Here is a 24,625-nt window from a genome sequence, read left to right as displayed (position 1 = left end):
TGAACCAGGAAGAAATATAAAACCTTTACAGACCTATAACCAGTAAGGAGACTGAAGCAGTCATCAAAATTCTCCCAAGAAACAAGAGCCAGACAGCTTCCCAGGGGAATTCTACCAAACATTTAAAGAAGAATTGATACCTAGTCTTCTGAAACTCTTCCAAAAAAAAAAAAAATAGATAGGGAAGTAAAACTTCCAAACTCATTTTATGAGTCCAGCATTACCTTAATCCCAAAACCAAAGTCCCCATGAAAAAGGAGAATTACAGACCAATATCCCTGATGAACATGGATGCAAAAGTTCTCACCAAAATACTAGCCAGTAGGATCCAACTGTACACTGAAAGGATTATTCCCCACGACTAAGTGGAATTTATTCCTGGGCTGCAAGTTTGGTTCAACATCTGCAAATCAATCAATCAATGTAGTACAGTACATTGAAAAAAGAAAGAACAAGAACCATATGGTACTCTCAATAGATGCTGAAAAAAACACTTGATGAAGTACAGCATCCTTTCTTGAACAAAACTCTTCACAGTGCAGGGATAGAGGGTGCATACCTCAATAGTTTTGATGCTATTATATGAAATCTATATGAAAAGCCCACAGCGAATATCATTCTGAATGAGGAAAAACCGAGAGCTTTTCCCCTAAGGTCAGGAACATGGCAGGGATGTCCACTATCACCACTGTTATTCAACATATTACTAGAAGTCCTAGCCTCAGCCATCAGACAACAAAATGAAATAAAAGACATCTGAATCAGCAAAGAAGTCGTCAAATTTTCACTCTTTGCAGATGATATGATACTTTATGTGGAAAACCCAAAAGACTCCACTCCAAAACTGCTAGGACTCATACAGGAATTCAGGAAAGTGTCAGGATATACAAATCAATGCACAGAAATCTGTTGCATTTCTATACCCCAACAAGACATAAGGAAGAGAAATTAAGGTGTTGATCCCATTTACACTTGCACCCAAAGCCATAAGATACCTGAAATAAATCTTACCAAAGAAGCAAAGAATCTGTACTCAGAAAACTACAGAGTACTCATGACAGAAATTGAAGAAGACACAAAGAAATGGAAAAACGTTCCATGCTCATGGACTGGAAGAACAAATGTTGTGAAAATGTCTATGCTATGCTACATAGAGCAATCTGCACATTTAAAGCAATCCCTCTCAAAAGCCATCACGTTTTTTCCCAAGAAATGGAGCGAATAATCCTAAAATTTATACGGAACCAGATAAGACCCCAAATAGCCAAAGGAATGTTGAAAAAGAAAAGCAAAGCTGGTGGCATCACAATTCCAGACTCCGAGCTCTATTACAAATCTGTCACCATCAAGAAAGTATGGCACTGGCACGAAAACAGACACATAGATTAGATCAAGGGAACAGAATACAGAGCCCAGAAATGGACCCTCAGCTCTGTGGTCTACTAGTCTTCAACAAAGCAGAAAAAAATGTCCAATGGAAAAAAGACGGTCTCTTGAACAAATGGAGTTGGGAAAATTGGACAGCCACATGGAGAGAAGAATGAAACTGGACCATTTCCTTACAGCACACACAAAAATAGACCCAAAATGGATGGGAGACCTCAATGTGAGACATGAAGCCATGCAAATCCTTGAGGAGAACACAGGCAGCAACCACTTCGACCTCAGCTGCAGCTACTTCTTCCTAGAAACATCTCCAAAGGCAAGGGGTGCAAGGGCAAAAATGAACTATGTGGACTTTATCAGGATCAAAAGCTTTTGCACAGCAAAGGAAACAGCCAACAAAACCAAAACACAACTGACAGAATGGGAGAAGATATTTGCAAATGACATCCCATATAAAGGTCTAGTATCCAAAAATCTGTAAGGAACTTATCAAAACTCAATACCCAAAGAACAAATAATCTTATCAAAAAATGGTCAGAAGATATGAACAGATATTTCTGCAAAGAAGACAAGCAGATGGCCAACAGACACATGAAAAAATGCTCAACATTACTCGGCATTAGGGAAATACAAATTAAAACCCCAGTGAGATAGTGCCTCACACCAGTCAGAATGGGTAAAATTAACCAGTCAGGAAGTGACAGGTGTTGGCGAGGATGTGGAGAAAGGGGAACCCTCCTACACTGTTTGTTTAAATGGAAGCTCATGCAACCACTCTGGAAAACAGCATGAAAGTTCCTCAAAAAGTTGAAAATAAAGCTACTCTATGACCCAGCAATTTCACTACTGGGTATTTACCCTAAGGATATAAATGTAGTGCTCTGAAGGAGCATGTGCACCGAAATGTTTATAGCAGCAGTGTCCACAATAGCCAAACTATGGAAAGAACCTAGATGCCCATCAACAAATGAATGGATAAATGGATAAGGAATAAGTGATATATATATATCACTTATTCCTATATATTATTCATATATATATATATATATCACTTATTCCTATATATTATTCCCATATATATATATATATATATATATATATATATATAGGAATTCTATGCAGCCATCAAAAGAAATGAAATCTTGCCATTTCCGACAACGTGAATGGAACTAGAGGGTATTATGCTTAGCAAAATCAGTCAATTGGAGAAAAACAACTGTCATACGATCTCCCTGATATGAGGAAGTGGAGATGCAACGTGGGGGGGGTGTGTAGGGCAGGAAAAGAATAAATTAAACAAGATGGGATCAGGAGGGAGACAAACCATAAGAGCCTCTTAATCTCACAAAACAAACTGAGGGTTGCTGGGGAGGGGTGTAGGGAGAGGGTGGTTGCGTTATGGACATTGGGGAGGGTTTGTGCTATGGTGAGTGCTATGAAGTGTGTAAACCTGGTGATTCACAGACCTGTAACCTTGGGACTAATAATTCATTATATGTTTATAATATATATAATATATATAGATATAGATATAGATATAGATATATAGATATATAGATATAGATATATATATATAGATGGAATGTGGTGGCAAAAAAAAGAATGAATGAAAAAAATTAATAAAGAATGAATGGGTCGGGGCGCCTGGGTGGCTCAGTGGGTTAAAAAAAGGATCCCAGGGTCCTGGGATCGAGCCCCGCATCGGGCTCTCTGCTTGGCAGGGGAGCCTGCTTCCTCCTCTCTCTCTCTCTCTGTCTACCTCTCTCCCTACTTGTGATCTCTCTCTGTCAAATAAATAAATAAATAATAAAAAAATTAAAAAAAAAAGAATGAATGGGTCAACAAGGAAATTAAGGATGTATTTAAAGAATACATGAAAATGTGATAGTTCAGAACCATTGGGATACAGCAAATGTGGTCTTTAGAGGCAAGAATATAGCAATAACATCTTTCTCAAGAAACAAGATAATTGTCAAACAAACCACCTAACCTTACTTACACCTAAAGAAGCTAGAATGGGAACTACAAATAAAGCCCAAATATAGCAGGAGAAAAGAATTATTAAAGATTAGAAGAGAAATCAATGATATACAAATAAATATAACATTCTAACAGTTCAATGAAACTAGGAGCTAGGATTGATAAATCAATAACCAGTCATATCTAAAAGAAGAAGAAAAAAGAAAGGACCCAAATAAATAAAATCATGATTGAAAGAGGAGAGATCACAACCCACACTGAAGAAATTCAACAACTATAAGAAAATATTATGACCAATTATATGCCAACAAATTAGGCAATCTGGAAGAAATGGATACATTCCTAGAAACTTTGAAACTACCAGATTAATGTAGAAAGAAATAGAAAATATGGACAGACCCATAACCAGCAAAGAAATTGAATCAGTATTCAGGGGTGCCCAATGGTTCAGTGGGTTAAGTGTTTGCATTTGGCTTGGATCACGATCCCAGGATCCTGGGATTAAGCCCTGCATTGGGCTCTCTGCTCAGTGGGGAGACTGTTTCTCCATTTTCTCTTCCTCTTCCTACTTCTCTGCCTACTTGTGACCCTTTCTCTTTGTGTCAAATAAATAAATAAATAAATAAATAAATAAATAAAATCTTTATAAAAAAGGAAATTGAATCAGCAATCAAAAATCTACTAACAAACAAGAGTCCAGGGCTGGATGGCCTACCAGCCATTTAAATTGCCAAATATTTACAGAATTTAAAGAATTAAGGAAATTGTCACCTTCTGCACTGTTGGTGGAAATATAAAATGGTACAGACACCATGAAAAACATTATGGTGGCTCCTTAGAAAATTAAAGTTAAAAATTAAGTAAAATTATGATATGATCCAGAATTTCCACTTCTGTGCATATATTGAAAAGTAAACAAAGCACGTGTCAAATGTATATCCATATTCATAGCAGCAGTATTTGCCATAACTAAAACGTGGAAGCAATGCAAGTGACCACAAATGGATGAGTAGATAAGCAAAATATTATATACATACAGTGTGATATTATTGATCCATGAAGAAGAATGAAATCTTGTGATTTTCACCAGCATGTATGGAGCTAGAGAGTATAATGCAAAACTAAATAAATCAATCAATGAAAGACAAATACCATATGATTTCCCACATATGTAGAATTGAAGAAACAAAACAAAGGAACAATGTAAAGAGGAGAGAGAGAGAAACCAAGAAATACACTCTTAACAATAGAAAACAAGCTGATGGTTACCAGAGGGGAGGAGATTGATGGTTGGGGAAAAAAGTGATGGTGATTAAAGAGGACACTTGTCTTGATGAGCACCAGATGATGGGTGGAATTGTTGAATCACTATTGTACACCCGATACTAATATAACACTGTATGTTAACCATATTGGAATTAAAATTTAAAAGCATAGTAAAAAAATAAAGTCATGGGAATGATGTCAAGGGAAAAAGAAGGAAATTCTGAATATGCTGCATTATCTCTTTGATATCGGCTACAGCAACTTCTTTCAAGATATGTCTCCAAAGGCAAAGGAAACAAAGGTGAAAATGAATTTTGGGGATTTCATCAATATCAAAAGTTTCTGCACAGCAAAGGAAACAGGCAACAAAACAGAGGTAACCCATGGAGTGGGAAAAGATATTGGCAAATGACAATACAAAGGGCTACAGTCCAGGCTCTATAAAGAACTCCTCAAACTCAACACCCACAAAACAGGGGAAGAAGACCACAAAAAATGGGCAGAAGACATGAACAGACACTTCTCCAATGAAGACATACAAATGGCTAACAGACACATGAAAAAACGTTCAGCATCACTGGCCATCAGGGAGATTCAAATCAAAATGACATTGAGCTACAACCTTACACCAGTTAGAATGGCCAAAATGAACAAGACAGGAAATAATGTGTGTTGAGAGGATGTGGAGAAAGGGGAACCCCCTTCCACTGTTGGTGGGAATGACAGCTGGTGCAGTCACTTTGGAAAACAGTGTGGAGATTACTTAAGAAATTAAAAATAGAGTTTCCCTGTGACCCTGCATTTGCACTACTGGGTATTTACCCCCAAAATGCAGATGTAGTGTAAAGAAGGGCACAGTCACCAAACTGTGGAAGGAACCAAGATGCCCTTCAATGGATGAATGGATAAGGAAGATGTGGTCCATATACACTATGGAGTATTATGTCTCCATACGAAAGGATGAATACCCAACTTTTGTAACAATATGGACGGGACTGGAAGAGATTATGCTGAGTGAAATAAGTCAAAGAGAGAATCAATTATCATACGATTTCATTTATTTGTGGAGCATAAGGAATAACACTAAGGACATGGGGGGATGGAGAAGAGAAGGGAGATGGGGGAAATTGGAGGGGAAGGTGAACTATGAGAGACTGTGGACTCTGAAAAACAATCTGAGGGTTTGGGAGGGGTGTGGGTGGGAGGATGGGTGAGTCTGGTGGTGGAAATGATGTAGGGCACGTGTGGATGAAACTTGAAGACATTATGCTAAGTGAAATCAGCTGGTCACAGAAAGACAAATATTGTATGATTCCTCTTATATGAGGTACTTAGAGTAGTCAAAATCATACAGACAGAAAGTTGAATGATTCTTGCCAGGGGTGAGGGGGAGGGAAGAATGAGAAGTTATTGTAGATGTAGAGGTAGGTATAGAGTTTCAGATTTATAAGATGGAAAGAGTTATAAAGATGGGTGGTGGTGATAGTTACACAACATTATGAAGGTATTTAATACCACTGAAGTGTACACCAAAAATGGTTAAGATGGTAAATTTTATGTTATGTGTATTTTGCCCCAATAAAAATATTGAAGAATAAAAAAGACTGAGACTCATACTGTAAACCAGCTAATAATAGCTGAATAGTCATTGTCTGCCATTTTTCCGGAGTGGTTTTCTGCTCTTTATATCTTCCTGTCTGGCAGATGTAAGGCCTATTGTCCATGTTCAGATCTCCTAGAATCAACTGTCACACACTTGTCCCCAGAACATGCCAATTACAATACTTTCATCACCAAAATTTTCTTCCATCTAATCTATTTTACTTCCTGGCTCTACCAAGTAGCTAAACCACACCAAACTTTGCTCTATCTTTTCAATACTGTGCTTTACACAAATCTGTGCTGCTGGAAACCTTATCCAAGACCAGGTTTTAAGCTTTGTACTGCATTCCTCACTATAGCAAGCATGTCGTCATATGATGTCAATCTGTTCCTGGCCTCATATTGCCAAGAACCTGGACAATCTTACTGCGTTAAATAGATTTTCAGAAATGCACCTGAAGAAGCCCTTCTAAAAGTGAAATCTGTATAGCAATGCTACCAAAAGATGTTCACTAATTAAAGTTTCAGTAATTAAATATGATAAATTTTACATACTCTATTCCCATCTTGGATATTTTTGATGAACAAAAATAAATAAAAGTCTCTGAGAAGCACTGCAGCAAAGAATACTATTTGACCCCATTTAACCTAGTATTTGGCAAACACATTCAGACTCACAGCCTTTTTTTTTTTTTTTTCCCCACCAAACACTTATCCCTTGGAACTTGGTTTGAGAGATATCTGTTTCAAGTGTACCTCTGAGGTACCCCCAGGCTCCAGTTTTTAAATCCTCTCCAGTTCTCAGGTTCCAGTCAATGAATTTCATAAGTTAAAGATTCCTCACCCAGGATTCCAAGATGCTTATTTTCCTCCAGCTCCACCTTTTCCTGGAATGTCTCATCTTGGAAGGCTTCATATCGGACTTTCCAGTAAGTGCCCCCGATCCGACTGGAACTCTTCTGGAAGAATTTATCTGAGCCACTGGCATATAAAAAAGGCAAATGTTACATGACTTAATTGTGTATCAAATACATCCCCATCTCATCCTTGGTCCCATCAAGTTATAGATATTTAGGAAGAACCTCAGAGATCTTCCAGGTTAAATTCCATCCTATGAAGGTATCTCCTTTGATGACACCACTAATAAGTAATACACAGAGTCTCAAGGATGTGGAGAAATTGTCAAGTCTTGAATTTTTCAAAAGTCAAGGGACTTAATTTCAGAGAAAGCAATCCCTCTTACTGTTGGATAGCTTTAATGGTTGGAGTTCTTTTTTATAGTAGGCTAAAATCTTCTCTTGTAACCTTCAGACAACGGGACCAGTTCTGCCCTCTGAAGTTAAATAGCCTTACATCTGTCCTAATCATCCTCAGGTACTCAAGATCCTTTCTTGCCTTAATTATAAAAATATATATATTCTTCATTTCAGGGCACCTGGGTGGGTCAGTCAGTTAAGCAACCAACTTCAGTTCAGGTCATGATCTCAGGGTCCTGGGATTGAGTCTTGTGTCTGGCTCTGCACTCAGTCGACGGTCTGCTTCTCCCTCTCCCTCTGTCCTTCCTCCTGCTTGTGCTTTCTTTCTCTGTCTCGCTCAAATAAATAAATAAAATCTTTTAAAAAATATTCTTCATTTCAAAATGAAAGCCTGCTAAATTAGCAAGCACAGTTGGGAGATTTCTAGAAGCTATGCTGAGACCCAAGTCCTTATTTGCTTTTGGTTTCTTCAGATTCATCCCATTATTTCTTACTGGAAGAATAATATGATGGGTTCCCTAGAACATTCCTCCCCAGAATCTCCTAGTCTTTTACTGAGTACCTCTTCTGTAAAAGACCTGAAATCATTGATAGCCCAGTGAGTCAGTATAAAAGGCCTAGTATCTGAATAGGGAACTAACCTTCTGCCTTATTTTGCCTACATCTGAGTAATGGATGAGGCAGGAAAATTTGGAGAAGTTCCTCTAAAAGGATGAGAATGGAATGGCTACAAGGCAGGTTGCTCCTGTTCTTCCTATATTTCTCTGAATGTTTTTTTACTCCTGCTCAAATGCCTCCTTCAGATTATAGAAAAGAAAGGAAGGGGAAATGAGGTAAACAATGAGTAAAACAAAGGAGAGTCGGATAAATGCCATTTGAACTGTCCTGGTTTCTTTTGGGTCTTTTTTTTTTTTTTCTTAATGAAGCCTGGGATCATAGCAGAAGCTATCTCAAACCGCTTGAACCTTTTGCTGAGGATATGATATAACCCTACGGAAACTCAAGAGCACACTCTCCAGGGGACCACAAGAGTTTGGCTAACAGTTGTTATGTAAGTCCAACCAGACAATGATTGCAACCCCCAAGTGAAGTGAGAGATTTGAGAGGTAGTAATTAATAGGTGTTGGGCTGGGCCCAAAGCAGGGGGGAGGAAGCACACTGTCTCTTACCTGCCCGGTTCCCTCAAATTCTTCCCAGTACTGCCATCATGCCCCATTGGGCCATAGTTCCATAGAATCTCATGGGCCTCAATGAAGTACTGCCGAACTTTGCCTGTGAGTTGGTTCATAGGAGGGGTCATGGAGCAAGATTTGACCTTGTAGAATGCTTGCATGCCATCTGGAGGAAGAACATCATGGCTGGCTCCATTCCACCCAACAGGTTTTGTAGTCAGATGACCCACCTTTTTCATTCTAATGTTTTTCCCTCCCACATTTCACTAGGCCACTTTCTCTCACTCCTCAAGAACCTAGCTAAGAGAAAGGGAGGCTATGTGGGAATTCAAGTACCTTTACCTGCTAACCACAACTGACTCATTTACCAGATGGTCATTCCTCCTTCTGCAAAAGGCTTACATTGTAGCAACGTCAGAGTTTGAACTCAGAACACTTGAGTTCCAGTCTAATTGTCATCAATTTCTGTAGGATTTTGGCCAGTCACTTCCTAGAGTTGAACTTTAACCCCTGTTTTGTAAATGAGAGAATAAGGATGTCTATCACACTGGACTGGTGGAAGCACCGCATTTTAAAAAGGGAAAGTAAGAAAAAAAAAAAAGGAGCAAGTTACATGTAAATTGGGAAGCTCCCAAAAGAATGGAACATCTTCTATACATGGAGATGAAACTTCAGATTTGGGAATGTCAGGAAAATTTGAATTCTAAATATTATCTCCAAATGTGGAAAAATTTACATTGAGGGACAAGGATAATAGATGATACTGCCTTATATTTTCTTGGCAACTTATATAGGTCATTCAAGTATACTATTTGATGTGAGACATTTGGGTCTCACATCATGCCAAGGAAATTTGAAAATTGTAAGTTAGAAATTTGAGGTTAAAAAAAGGAGGAAAAATAATATCATTCTTTTGTTAAACATGTGCTACAGGCCAAGCCTTGTGCCAGGTGCTTTATCTATCTTTCAATCTTCATAACCATCATGTGAAACAGACTTTTAATGTCCCCTTTTGCAGATGAAGAAAGCAAAGGATCAGAGAGGTTAAATAAGTTGCCCAAATTTAAACGGCCTGTCAGTGGTGAAATTGAGACTTAATCTCCTATTTTTTAATGGCAAATATAAATGCACATTTTCTTCTTTCAGAGAAGCTTTATGAGTTACCAAAGTTAATTAAACAATTGGTAGAATGAAGATGTGAATTCAGGCTTATCTGGCAAATCTTAAGACCCGTATTTGTTTCACTATTGTGCTGCATCCCTAACCTCCATTCATTTTCATTCATACCCTCTTACCTGGGTATCTTTAGGACCAAGGGAGAGCCCTGGATGATGGAGCATGGGTTAGTGGCCTCTGTTGGTCAAACCTACCACCACAGACTCATTATCCTACTAGCTTATAACTCCTTACCTACTCAAATCTACTTTCGTATATACATATTACTTTTCTGACACCGACCTAATATATCGTGTATCAAATAATTCTAGAAATTAAGAGCTAACAAGGGTCTTAGTGATTATTTAGACCAAAACCCTCATTTTACAGATGTGGCAAATGAGGCTTATACATGGGAAGGGACTTTTACAAAGTCATACAGTGAGTTTTTCAGAGAGCTGAGAAGTAACTCAAACCTTCTAATCTCTTGTCTCGTGTTCTTTGCATTGTCTCATATATTCCACCTCTCCTCTGAGGCTCCTTGATGCACTATGCCATTACTTCAACAATTTTCACTCTAAAAACCAAACCTTCTACCCTTATTACTATTGGGTCCCAACTAGAGTGTCACTACTTGCCCACAAGACTCTATGATCTCCCAAAGAAGACTTCATCTTCTTTAATGTCTCCTTCCCTCCATTTAATTAGCAGCAAATACCTCCAGGTCTTAATTCCTAAGCATTCTGAGCAAAGAAGAACAATTTAAAAATCTGCTTCTCTATCTCTTTACCATCTTATGTCAGAGATGAGGAAGATAAAACCCAGAGAAATGTTCCTGAGGTCACCCTGCAAGTTAATAGCTGATCCAGGGGAAAATCTGGCTAGGTCCCCAAATTGCAATCTAATATTTCATCCTTTATGCCTAGCTGACTCGTCTGAAAGACCTATCTTATGCCTCCAGGCTCCTGATGATCATTAATGCCATCTCCTTTCTATGCTTCAAGTGTCAAATATGTTGGATCTCACCTTGCAAGTGACTGTTCACTTGACAGCTAATCAACCATGTACCAGGTTCCTGAGGCACCATCTCAGCAGTCACAAAGGTGGCTGGAAAGATGTGAGCCACATCAGTGCGGTGGCCCCGAATGGTCAGTATCTGTCCATGGAAGAAAGCTGTGTGGACATCTACTTCATTGCCCATGCCAAATAAGTGCCATGCCACACGCTTCTGTGCACACATGCTTAGATCTGGTAAGTTCCCAAAGACAAAGCCATTGATTGCTGCAAAGGAAAATCCAAAGAAAATATCAGAGTTAGGAAGTTAGCCTGATGGGAGATTTCCCGTCTGTCATCCATTCAGATGAATTTTTAAAAAGCATACTGTGCTGACTATATACCTTATTTAGTTTAAAATCTCCTAAACAGCCTGGTAAAATAGTCAGACATCATTGATCTCAAGCAAACAGTGAGACAACCAAGGCCCAGAGAAGTGAATTTACTTCTCTCCCAAGGCCACAGAGCTGTTAAGTAGTAGAACAAGATTCCAATCCAGCAATATGAGGAAGATTTCTAATGAATGGGGTTTGTTTTGAAAGTTGTTCTTCCCTTCCAGGCCAATTTCCTTCTGAAATTTCCATAGAAGAATTTTCAAGTTAGCTAATTACCATGGTTATCAAATGTAATTTGTGTAAAACCCAGAGAAATTGGAGCTGTCGAAACCATCTTTACATCTTCCTTCTGAGTTTTCACCTTCCTTTGGGATTGCCTGGCTTTGAGACCATCTCTGGCACCAAAGGGACATAAATTTCTTTCTTAATTAAACAAAAATAAAATCAATTTGTCTGTACTACTAAAATCACTTATCTACCCATGCCTCACGGCTTTTGTGTCTTTAGTTTGTTTTAAATTTAATTGCAGTAAACAACTTCCTTACAGCCAACAACTTTTCCCCCCAAAGTGGGTAATTCTCCCAACCTTTATAGGACAAAGAAATACTGACTAACTATATCAGGGGGCAACCTTCACCTTGAGAGACTGGGAATAAAGTACATGACTTTGAAATCAATAACCTAGGCAAGGTACCTAATGGCAAGATCACCTCTCTCCAGTCAGACAGATCAGTGTTGGAATTTTAGTTGTGCACTTTTTTTTTTCTGTGCTGTAATCCTGGAGCCTCAATTTCCTCATAGGAAAAATAAGGAAAAGTTACCTACTACTCTCATTTCCTGTGAGGGCTAAAAGCAGGAAAGAGGTACCTACTACTTTTAGTTCTTATGAGGTACATGGAAGTACCCACCAAATGCTAGGCCCAAGGTAAACCTTCCATCAGTCTTTACAGTCATGGTGTGGCCACCCTCTCCCAGCTCACCATGCATCCTATTGCTTTCCTGAAAGGCTGCATCTTCTTTGTCTACTGAGGCAGGATCTGAGCAGTAAGTGACAATGTTCTCATCAATATGCCAGCTAAGGTTCTCATCTACCACACTGAAGAACAGGAAGAAATCATTATCCACATCCTTCCGCTGTGGAGGGGAATTCCCATCTAGAGTACCTAGAATAAGTAAGAAATGTGCTTTTGAGAACCTTTTCTCGTTAGCACCAGCAACCTTCAAGGGGTACTCATTAAAGTAAACAGGAAGATGGGGCCTTAGGAGTCTTTTGTCAACAGAAAAGCAGATAAGGCTTTCTGCTCCTAATTTCTATTTCCCTGGTTAAACACAATTCAGTTGAGCCTAGGACTTGAAGATTGGATGTATAGGACCTAGAATAATTCCAACCCACCATACCTGTCTGTATCTTCAACCCAGGGCCTTAATCTCACCATTCTCCCACAACACCCAGGTCTTCCAGGTCTGACAATACTTAAACATACCATATGTCTGACGAAGTCCCCCAATTCTCCCCTAGTCCTGATGACTACACTTTTGATCCTAAACATACTTAAACTGATTTGACTCCCATAATTACTACCTCAAGGTTTTAAAATGAAATAAGAAAATATTAAAATTTTTAAAAGGTAATGAAATAGGGAAAATAGTGGAAAAAATTTAGCAGGGTTTATTCCTGCTAATAAACAAGGGCTCTGAATTAACACCCCTTCAGATTGCTGTTTAATATGTAAGAGACTGAGCTACATCACTGTTTCCTGTAGATATCCCACACTGCATCTCAATAGATCCCTGTGAGGCCTGTACCTCTTTTACATGTGATAAGGGGTCCAATGAGGCCAGTTGCAATGTCTCGTGGAGCATCTACATGAGAATGGTAGATCCAGGTGAGGCATGCTGGGTCAGCATCAGTGGGTGCATGGCCTTCTGGAATGGTCCAGTTGTAAATGTGACTGCCTCCCGGAGGAACAGAGTCATCAGCTTTTAACTGACCAGAGGAGCCATCTGGGTATAAAGAGCCTAGAAAATGAAATTGCACATGCCCAGTCTCAGGGTGAGTGAGAGGGAGCCTGGCACATATAGAAGCCAAGAGAGGGCTGACATAAGGGACAGTGTTCCTCACAACCTGAGGACACACATTCAGGTAATATCCAGCCGGAGAATCCCAGACCTCACATCAACAATGGGTAGAAATATGACAATCATTGGAGAAGGAGCCATGGCTATGGAAAGTGCTTCACAGCCTGATCCAGTAGTGTCCTAGTATAAAACCAGTGGCACAGAAGTGAGAAAGAAGACAGAATTCCCCCCCTCAAGCACTCACTTTGGAAAACAGAAAGCAATTACAGAATTTCAATCTTTCTAAAAGATATGTGTGTGTGTGTGTGTGTGTGTGTGTATACATATGTATATACACATGTATATATATGTATATATGTATATAAATGCATGTATATATGTATGTGTATATATACACATATATGTATATACATATGTATACTCTCTCTCTCTCTCTCTATATATATATATATATATGATGTTCAGTTAGCCACATTAGTTTTTGATGTAGTGTCCAATGATTCATTAGTTATGTAGAATACTCAGTCCACATCACCACACGAGCCATCCTTAATATCCATCACCCTGTAATCTAAAGCCAAATTAAGTTCCTCTTAACATTAAAATTAGAACTACTCTATGATCCAGTAATTACACCCCTGGATATTTACCCCCCAAAATACAAAATACTAATTCAGAGAGGTACAAACACCCCTATGTTTATAACAACACTATTTCCAATAGCCAAATTATGGAAGCAAGCCAAGTATCTATCCATTGATGACCAGATAATGGTGTGGTGTATATATATATATATACAATGGAATATTATTTAGTCACACAAAAAAATGAAATCTTGCCATTTGCAATGACGCAAGTAGAGCTAGAGAGTATTATGCTAAGCAAAATAAGTCAGTCAGAGAAAGACAAATACCATATAATTTCACTTACATGTAGAATTTAAGAAATAAATCAAATGACCAAAGGGAAAAAAGGAGACAAACCAAGAAATAGCTATAAACCTCTTAGCTATAGGGAACAAAATGATGATTACCAGAGGGGAGGTTGGTGGGGAGATGGGTGAAATGGGTAATAAAAATTGAGGAGGGCACTTGTGATGAGCACCAGTTGAGGTATGGAATTGTTGAATCACTGTATTGTATATCTGAAACTAATACAGCACTGTATGTTAACTATAGTAGAATTTAATTTAAAAAAAAATGAAGCCAACTTAATGATCAGTTGGTCCACTTACCCTTTTTATGTAGGAGAAAATAGGAAAAATAACTTGTCCAAGGCTATACAGGAATTAGTGGGCCAGTAAAAACCTGGATTCCCTTTATACTTTAGTCACTCACAGTTGTGTCATTATTATAGGCCACTGGGTGGGAGGAGACACAGATTAGTAAACTGCTCTTAAGAAAAATAAATGGACCTTTCAGAAGATCATGACACTGGAATAGTGTTCCTTTATATTCACAGCACACTCTCTTCTTTCCAAAGAACAGCCAAATATTTTATGGAAATGTCATTCAGGTAATTCTTCATGATAAAAGGCGGATTTAATCTCCATAAACCTAATGAAGAATACGAGGCCCAGAGAGGGGAAGTGGCTTGTCCAGAATCACAGCATATGAACAGCAGAAGTGATAACATTAGTTATCAGTTTTTCTGGGAATGTCCCTGCCACCTCAGATCAATAAAGAGAAAAAAAGTCTATTTTCATTCCTAGCCTCTCTCTCTTAAATGTTAGTAAAAGAAATGCAATATTTATTGTGAACGGGAGAAAGAAAGGGTGGTCTGACTTACCTTCTGAGTCCTTTTCATAGAAAACGCCATGGGGGTGTATGGTGTAGGGGCGAGAGGCAAAATTCTTCAGGTGGATAAGGATGACATCTCCCACCTCAGCCTGCAACACTGGTCCCAAGAAACCCAACCAAGCTGGCTGGACCATTTCATCCATGTATGAGCCATCTTTGTATTCCTTGTAAATGGTTTTCTTGTAACTGCTCCCTATCCGGTTCTTGTCAGATTTTAGGAAGCTGGAAGCTACTCTGGGAAGGAAGAAGACAAAGACTCAGAATTTTGCCACCATCTTCAAACCTCTGGAGAGTTCTTTTCCAGAAGAAGCTGACCAAAAATGACTATTTTTGTTTAAAGCAAAACAAGAGAAAATGAGATTGTACTGATCAAAACACAGAAGGTTAGAGTCTAACTTTTAGACAATGGGAAGCATTAAATTAAGGCATATAAAATTGGGGCACCTGGTGGCTTAGTCGGTTAAGTGTCTGCCTTTGGCTTGGGGCATAACCCCAGGGTCCTGAGATTGACCCTTGCATTGGGCTCCCTGCTCAGTGGGGAGTCTGCTTCTCCTTCTCCCTCTGCCCCTCCCCCTGCTTGTTCTCTCTCTCAATAAATAAACAAAAAAATTGTAAAAAAAAAACCATATAAAATGCTAATATTTGACCACTTTTAACCTCCAAAAAAAGCAATTTCATACAGTTCAACCCAATATTTAGTAATGGGGAGACAATCAAATATGGGCTGACTCTTTTTAACTGATCAAATCCCAATCTATGTGGCCTGACCTTGCATCATCTTGCTATATATGTGAGATCTTATAGTATAGTTGTTAAGGTCACAAATACTAGAGCTGGGATGACTTGATTAAATGCCCATATTGTTACTTTCAAATCGGTGGGAATTTAGACCAGTTACTTAACTACTTTATGCACAATTTCCCCATCTGTAAAATGGACATAATCATAGTACCAAGTTCAGACACTTGATATTGATGACTAAAAAAATTAAAATATATAAAGAGCTTAGGACAGTGCCTGAAAAATAGTAAAAGCTTAATAGATGTTAACTATTATTTCAAAATATTGGGGATAGGGAGGGGGAGGAGCAAGATGGCAGAGGATTAGGAGACCTAAATTTTGTCTGGTCTCAGAAATTCAGTCAGATAGTTACCAAACCATTCTGAACACCTACAAATTCAACGGGAAATCAAAGAAAAGAATAAAAGCAATCCTATGGACAGGAAAGCATCCACTTTCTGGAAGGAAGCACCTGTGGAGAAGTGAATCAGAGGTGATATACTGAATGATAGACCATGGTTGGGGAGGGGCTGGCTCCTGGAAAATGGTAAATCAGCAGAGCACAAAATCAGAACTTTTAGAAGTCAGTTCCTCTGAGGGACATTGCTCCAGAGGCTAGGCAGGGGATGAGGCCCTCGTTGGGACAGTTGGTATCAGGGCCTGCAGGGTCACAGGGGTGCCTGAGTATGGCAAATACCCGAGTCTTGGAGTGGGGAAGCCAGCTGCAGAGATGGAACTGAGGAGTGGGCTCTCAGTTCAGGGTTACCTTAAACCGTGATATGAGGCACATTTGGACCACTACTCTTCAAGAAGGGACCCCACAAGTGGCAGATCCAGGGAGACCCCACTCCCTTCCTCCACCAGGAAGAGCAGTGCTGGAGCACACTGCAGGAATCTGCTGGGATTGGAGATTCCAAACAGGACCATGTGCCAGAGATAGAAACACTTGGTCACAGGCTGGCTGACCACAGAGTGTGGTGAGAGAACAGGGATACAAGAGTGATTGTTTTCCCCTGAGGATGCACTGAGGAGTAGGACCTTGAGCTCTTGGCTCCTCTGTGTCAGAGATTGGGAGGCTTCCATCTTCATTCTTGTCCTCCAAAGCTATACAGAAAGCATTCAGGGAGCAAAATCTACTGAGAGCAAACCCGAGCAGATTGTTTAGCCTGGCCCTGGCAAGGGAAGTGCAATTCTGCCTTGGGCAAAAATATTTGACAGTCACTGCAACGGGCCCCTCCCCAATAATATCAGCAAAAACATCCAGCTGAGACCAAGTTTACTGATCAATGAGAACTGCAAAACACCAGTGATAGGGGAATACAGTGCATAGAATTTATGTGCCCCCTCCCCATAATTCTTTTGTCTTTCAAAGATAAATTTTTAAAATTTTCCTTATTTTTTCCTTTTGCTATTTTTCCTCATTCCTATTTTAACCATTTTATCATATCAATGCCTTTTAAAAATATTTTTTAATTTTCATTTTTATAGTCATATTATATCCTTTCATTTTATTTAATCTTATTTTTATATACATGTAAGATTTTCTTTCTTTAAAATTTTGGGATACAGTTTCTTCCAACAGGCAAAAATATACCCGAAATCTAGCATATGGCTTTGTTCTAATCTCCAGCCTGATCACATTCTCATTTTTGTTTTTAATCAGCCAACTTGTTATCAATTCCTTTTCAAAAATATATTTTTAAATTTTCATCCTTTGAGTCATATTCTATCCTTTCATCAAGTTTACACTTGCATACATATGTGTATGTACACATATATGCTTACCCTTATACATATATATGTATACATATAAATATATATAACTTTTTCCTTCATTAAAATTATGGGAGGCAGTTTCTTCTAACAGATCAAAATTAACCCAAAATCAAGTGTGTGGCTCTGTTCTATTAACCGGCCTACTCATATTTTTTCCTTTCTTGTTTCCCCAGTTTTGGGTCCCTTCTGATTTGGTAAATGCATATTTTTCTGAGGTTGACGTTGTTACCCTTTTAGCACTTTGCTCTCTCATTCATCTATTCTTCTCTGGACAAAATAACGGGGCAGAAAATCTCATGTAAAACAAAACAAAACAAAACAAAACAAACAAACAAACAAAAAACAAGAGATAGTACCAACAGCAAGGGACCTAATTGATACAGATATTAGTAAGATGTCAGAACTAGAGTCCAGAATGATGATTCTGAAGATGCTATCTGGGCTTGAAAAAGGCATAGAATATTCAAGGGAATCCCATTCTGGAAAAATAAGAGTGATTTTTGGGGAAATAAAAAAAATTACAACAAAGTAGAAATCAAAAAAAGTTATTAATGAGGTGCAATAAAAAACGGAGGCTCCTTCTGCTAGGATAAATGAGGAAGAAGAGAGAATTAGTGATAGAGAATACCAAATGATGGAGAATAAGGAAGCTGAGAAAAAGAGAGTGAAACAACTACTAGGTCAGGAAAGGAGAATTTGAGAGATAAGTGAAACCATAAGGGAAAAAAAACAATATTAGAATAATTGGGACCCCAGAAGAAGAAGAAGAAAGGGAGGGGGGAAGGAGGCATACTGAAGAAATTACAGCAGAGAATTTCCCTAATTTGGGGAAGGAAACAAGCATCAAAATCCAGGAGGCACAGAGAGCCCCCTCAAAATCAATAAACATAGGTCAACACTTCGTCATCAAAGAGTAAAGCTTACAAGTCTCAGAGACAAAGAGAAAATCCTGAAAACACCTCGGGAAAAGAGACCTATAAACTACAAATGTAGAAGTATTAGATTGACAGCAGACCTATCCACAGACACCTGGCAGGCCAGAAAGGATTGGCATGATATATTCAGAGCACCAAACAAGAAAAATGTTGAGTCAAGAATACTATATCCATCCAGGCTGCCATTGAAAATAGAAGGAGAGGTAAAAAGCTTCCAGGCCAAACAAAAGTCTAAAAGAATTTGCCAACACCAAACCAGCCTTACAGGAAATATTGAAGGGGGTCCTCTAAGAAAAGAGAGAGCCTAAAAGTAACAGACCAGAGAGGAACAGAGACAATATACAGTAACAGTCACTTTACTGGCAATATAGTGTCACTAGATTCATATCTTTCAATAGTTACCCTGAATGTAAATGGGCTAAATGTCCCAATCAAAAGACACAACGTATCAGAATGGATTAAAACAAAACAAAACAAGACAAGACCCATCCATATGCTGTCTACAAGAAACTCATTTTAGACCCAAAGATACCTCCAGATTTAAAGTGAGAGGGTGGAAAACAATATACCATGCTAATGGACATCCAAAGAAAGCTGGGGGTGGCAATCCTTATATCAGACAAACCAGATTTTTAAACCAAAGACTATAATAAGAGATGAGGAAGGACACTATATCATATCTAAAGGGACTGCCCAACAAGAAGATCTAACAATTTTAAATATTTATGCCATTAACATGGGAGGAGCCAATTATATAAACCAATTAATAACAAAATCAAAGTAACACATTGACAATAATACAATAATAGTAGGGGACATTAACACCCCCCTCACTGAAATGGACAGATCATCCAAGCAAAAGATCAACAAGGAAATAAAGGCTTTATATGATACACTGGACCAGATGGACATCACAGATATATTCAGAACATCCCATCCCAAAACAACAGAATACACATTCTTCTCTAGTGCACATGGAACATTCTCCAGAAGAGAGCACATCCTGGGTCACAAATCAGATCTCAACTGGTACTAAAAGATTGGGATCATTCCCTGCGTATTTTTGGACCACAGTGCTCACACAGAACTCAACCACAAGAGGAAAGTTGGAAAGAACTCAAATACATGGAGGCTAAAGGGCATCCTACTGAAGAATGAATGGGTCAACCAGGGAATTAAAGAAGAATTGAAAAAAATTCATGGAAACGAGTGAAAATGAAAACACAACTGTTCAAAATCTTTGGGATGCAGCAAAGGCGGTCCTGAGAGGAAAGTATATAGCCATACAAGCCTTTCTCAGCGAACCAGGAAGGTCTCAAATACACAACCTAGCCCTGTACCTAAAAGAGCTGGAGAAAGAACAGCAAAGAAAGCCTAAACCCAGCAGGAGAAGAGAAATTATAAAGATCAGAACAGAAATCAATGAAATAGAAACCAAAAGAACAATCGAACAGTGCAATGAAACTAGGAGCTGAGTTCATTGAAAGAATTAATAATATTGACAAACCCTTAGCCAGGCTTATAAAAAAGAAAACAGAAAGGACTCAAATAAATAAAATCATGAATGAAAGAGGAGAGACCACAACCGAAACCAAAGAAATACAAACAATTATAAGAACTTATTATGAGCAAAAATACGCCAGGGAATTTCACAATCTGGAAGAAATGGATGCATACCTAGAGACGTATAAATACCAAAACTGAACCAGGAAGAAATATAAAACCTGGACAGACATAAAACCAGTAAGGAGATTGAAGCAGTCATCAAAAATCTCCCAAGAAACAAGAGCCCAGGGCCAGACAGCTTCCCAGGGGAATTCTACCAAACATTTAAAGAAGAATTGATACCTAGTCTTCTGAAACTCTTCCAAAAAAAAAAAAAATAGATAGGGAAGTAAAACTTCCAAACTCATTTTATGAGTCCAGCATTACCTTAATCCCAAAACCAGACAAAGTCCCCATGAAAAAGGAGAATTACAGACCAATATCCCTGATGAACATGGATGCAAAAGTTCTCACCAAAATACTAGCCAGTAGGATCCAACTGTACACTGAAAGGATTATTCCCCATGACCAAGTGGAATTTATTCCTGGGCTGCAAGTTTGGTTCAACATCTGCAAATCAATCAATCAATGTGGTACAGTACATTGAAAAAAGAAAGAACAAGAACCATATGGTACTCTCAATAGATGCTGAAAAAAACACTTGATGAAGTACAGCATCCTTTCTTGAACAAAACTCTTCACAGTGCAGGGATAGAGGGTGCATACCTCAATAGTTTTGATGCTATTATATGAAATCTATATGAAAAGCCCACAGCGAATATCATTCTGAATGAGGAAAAACCGAGAGCTTTTCCCCTAAGGTCAGGAACATGGCAGGGATGTCCACTATCACCACTGTTATTCAACATATTACTAGAAGTCCTAGCCTCAGCCATCAGACAACAAAATGAAATAAAAGACATCTGAATCAGCAAAGAAGTCATCAAATTTTCACTCATTGCAGATGATATGATACTTTATGTGGAAAACCCAAAAGACTCCACTCCAAAACTGCTAGGACTCATACAGGAATTCAGGAAAGTGTCAGGATATACAAATCAATGCACAGAAATCTGTTGCATTTCTATACCCCAACAAGACATAAGGAAGAGAAATTAAGGTGTTGATCCCATTTACACTTGCACCCAAAGCCATAAGATACCTGAAATAAATCTTACCAAAGAAGCAAAGAATCTGTACTCAGAAAACTACAGAGTACTCATGACAGAAATTGAAGAAGACACAAAGAAATGGAAAAACGTTCCATGCTCATGGACTGGAAGAACAAATGTTGTGAAAATGTCTATGCTATGCTACATAGAGCAATCTGCACATTTAAAGCAATCCCTCTCAAAAGCCATCACGTTTTTTCCCAAGAAATGGAGCGAATAATCCTAAAATTTATACGGAACCAGATAAGACCCCAAATAGCCAAAGGAATGTTGAAAAAGAAAAGCAAAGCTGGTGGCATCACAATTCCAGACTCCGAACTCTATTACAAATCTGTCACCATCAAGAAAGTATGGCACTGGCATGAAAACAGACACATAGATTAGATCAAGGGAACAGAATACAGAGCCCAGAAATGGACCCTCAGCTCTGTAGTCTACTAGTCTTCGACAAAGCAGAAAAAAAAATGTCCAATGGAAAAAAGATGGTCTCTTGAACAAATGGAGTTGGGAAAATTGGACAGCCACATGGAGAGAAGAATGAAACTGGACCATTTCCTTACAGCACACACAAAAATAGACCCAAAATGGATGGGAGACCTCAATGTGAGACATGAAGCCATGCAAATCCTTGAGGAGAACACAGGCAGCAACCACTTCGACCTCAGCTGCAGCTACTTCTTCCTAGAAACATCTCCAAAGGCAAGGGAAGCAAGCACAAAAATGAACTATGCGGACTTTATCAAGATCAAAATCTTTTGCACGGCAAAGGAAACAGCCAACAAAACCAAAACACAACTGACAGAATGGGAGAAGATATTTGCAAATGGCATCTCATAGAAAGGGCTGATATCCAAAAATCTATAAGGAACTTATCAATCTCAACACCCAAAGAACAAATAATCTGATCAAGAAATGGCCAGAAGACATGAACAGACATTTCTGCAAAGAAGACAAGCAGATGGCCAACAGACACATGAAAAAATGCTCAACATCACTCGGCATCAAGGAAATAGAAATCAAAACCCCAGTGAGATACCACCTCACACCAGTCAGAATGGGTAAAATTAACCAGTCAGGAAGTGACAGGTTTTGGCGGATGTGGAGAAAAAGGGACACTCCTATACTCTTGGTGGGAATGCAAGCTGGTGCAACCACTCTGGAAAACAGTATGGAGTTTCCTCAAGTAGTTGAAAATAAAGCTACCCTATGACCCAGCATTTTCACTACTGGATATTTACCCTAAAGATACAAATGTAGTGGTCCGAAGGGGCACGGGCACTGCAATGTTTATAGCAGCAATGTCCACAACAGCCAACCTCTGGAAAGGACCTAGATGTCAATCAACAAATGAATGGGTAGAGAGACAAGGTTGCGGGGAACTAGGAGGAGGCTCCGTTTCAACCTGTACCCTAAAGTGAGCTGATTATCTACTAAAGAATTCTGATCACCCATGAAATCAGCCTGAGATCAGAATTATACACGTCTGGATATCTACAGGGGCAGAAGACACCAGCAGGCAGTTAAAGCAGAGTGGGAATGTTGGACTGATATCAGAAGGTAAACAAAAGGGGGAGGGAGCCACTAGAGGGGACCGATTGGAAAGTAATACACCAATACGGGAGTGTCCTGCGACTGGGAACCAGCATTAACTTGTCTTCTGGTTGAAAGCACTCAAAAAGAGCAAATGATTGTGGGGTGAAATTGTTGGAATCGGGGCAGTTAGGGACAGTGGCTTAAGTCCCTGGACCCAGGCCAGCCTCCCCTGGCACTGAGCCAGAGAGAGTGCAGCAGAGAAACCAGGACTTGGTCCCTGATCCACCAACGCACCTGAGAACACGTGGTGTCAAGGTCCTTTGAAGGGCTTGGAGCCTCGCCAGTGGCAGAAAGCCGCGCTGCGCTCTCAGAGCCAGAGTGGCATGCACCCCACACCCCCCTCTGGGAGAGGTGTGTGCCACCCGGCGCTCTCGGACCCGGAAATACAGGCACTCCTAGCAGGCTCCAGCAGGAAAAGCTCAGTGCGCCATCGCTGCTTGGAACCTCTCTGGCGGTTTCAAGCTGCCCAGACAGCCACCGCTGACATGGTTTTGGGTACAAGGAGGAGATCCTGCATCCCCAGGGACCACGAAATAGAACCTACTCTTCCAGCAGCTCTGCAGCACCCACAGGGGGGCAGATTGAGGCTTCTCTCTGAGAGGGAGATCGGTGTGCAGTTTGCTTTCTTCTAAACATCCCAAAACCATCAAAAGCTGCCAAGGTGAGAGAAAAAAAAATGAACAAACATACAAAAACCTCCAGAGAACAAACGCCTGAAAAACCGGTTTCCTCAGAGCCCACCACCTTGAGGGGGGCGGGAGGACTTAACTCAGGGAACATCATTGACTGAAAACCCACGTGGCAGTCCCTCCCCCCAGAAAACAAACCAGGAAAGAAGAAAAAAATGACAAGAGAACAACCACCGCTACCTCATAGATTTTTAACTCGTTCCCACTATTCTGGTCCATTTTTTTAATATAAATAATTTTTATCCTATTTACAATCACAGTGAAATTGCCAGTACATCAAATTCCATAATAACCTTCTAACCTGAAATTCTTGATACATGCACCTGTATTTTTCTTTTGCTTTTAAATTTTTTTATTTTTTTTTAAATTCTAGTTTAGTTTAGTCTAGTTTATTCTTTTTTTAAATTTTATTTTCTAATATTCATTTAGAGTTAAACATCAAGGTAACCCCTTTTCCCAATGAATGCTACCCCTATACATAAACCAATTTTTAATGCCACTTTATCTTAGGAAAGCTGAGTCCTTTAACAAAGATATCAAGATACATCCAGGGAGAATCAAAATAAACTTCCTCACCCACACTGAGAATTTATAACCACTCTCCCATCTTCTTCTGCCAGTGTTTCTGTGTATTTGTATTTGTCCTGAAAGTATATAAATCTTATACTTGGGGTTCTTTCTGACCAGGGTCTTCCTTTTTTTTTTTTTTTTTTTTTTTTTTTTTTTTTTTTTTGGTTTTGTAAATATTTTTTTCCTCTCTTGTCATATACATTTATCAGTCTTTTTGTTTGTCTGTTTTTGTTTGTATACTTCATAAATCTTACCTTTTTTTTCCATTTTATTTATTTTTTTCAGCATAACAGTATTCATTGTTTTTGAACAACACCCAGTGCTCCATGCAAAACGTGCCCTCCCTATTACCCACCACCTGTTCCCCCAACCTCCCACACCTGACCCTTCAAAACCCTCAGGTTGTTTTTCAGAATCCATAGTCTCTTATGGTTTGCCTCACCTCCCCAATGTCCATAGCCCCCTCCCCCTCTCCCAATCCC

At 39.2% G+C, this 24,625-nt stretch overlaps 1 protein-coding gene across 3 annotated transcripts in view; it reads right to left on the bottom strand.

Annotated features, from left to right (window-relative positions):
- HEPH (hephaestin) overlaps positions 1-24,625 on the bottom strand; it is a 137,150-nt gene that overhangs the window by 93,655 nt on the left and 18,870 nt on the right. For all 3 annotated transcript variants that reach the window (XM_045995747.1, XM_045995746.1, XM_045995744.1), the window contains exons 3-8: positions 15,073-15,317; positions 13,012-13,224; positions 12,186-12,368; positions 10,844-11,098; positions 8,660-8,828; positions 7,079-7,215 (exon numbers count right to left, since the gene is read on the bottom strand). In XM_045995747.1, the coding sequence (XP_045851703.1) occupies positions 7,079-7,215; positions 8,660-8,828; positions 10,844-11,098; positions 12,186-12,368; positions 13,012-13,224; positions 15,073-15,317 (1,202 nt within the window). The remainder of the gene's footprint in view (positions 1-7,078; positions 7,216-8,659; positions 8,829-10,843; positions 11,099-12,185; positions 12,369-13,011; positions 13,225-15,072; positions 15,318-24,625) is intronic.

This window comes from Meles meles, chromosome X, assembly GCF_922984935.1.
Source record: "Meles meles chromosome X, mMelMel3.1 paternal haplotype, whole genome shotgun sequence".
Classification (NCBI taxonomy): Eukaryota; Metazoa; Chordata; class Mammalia; order Carnivora; family Mustelidae; genus Meles; species Meles meles.
The sequence above is the reverse complement of the archived record's forward strand: the minus strand, read 5'-3'. Positions and strand labels throughout refer to the sequence as shown.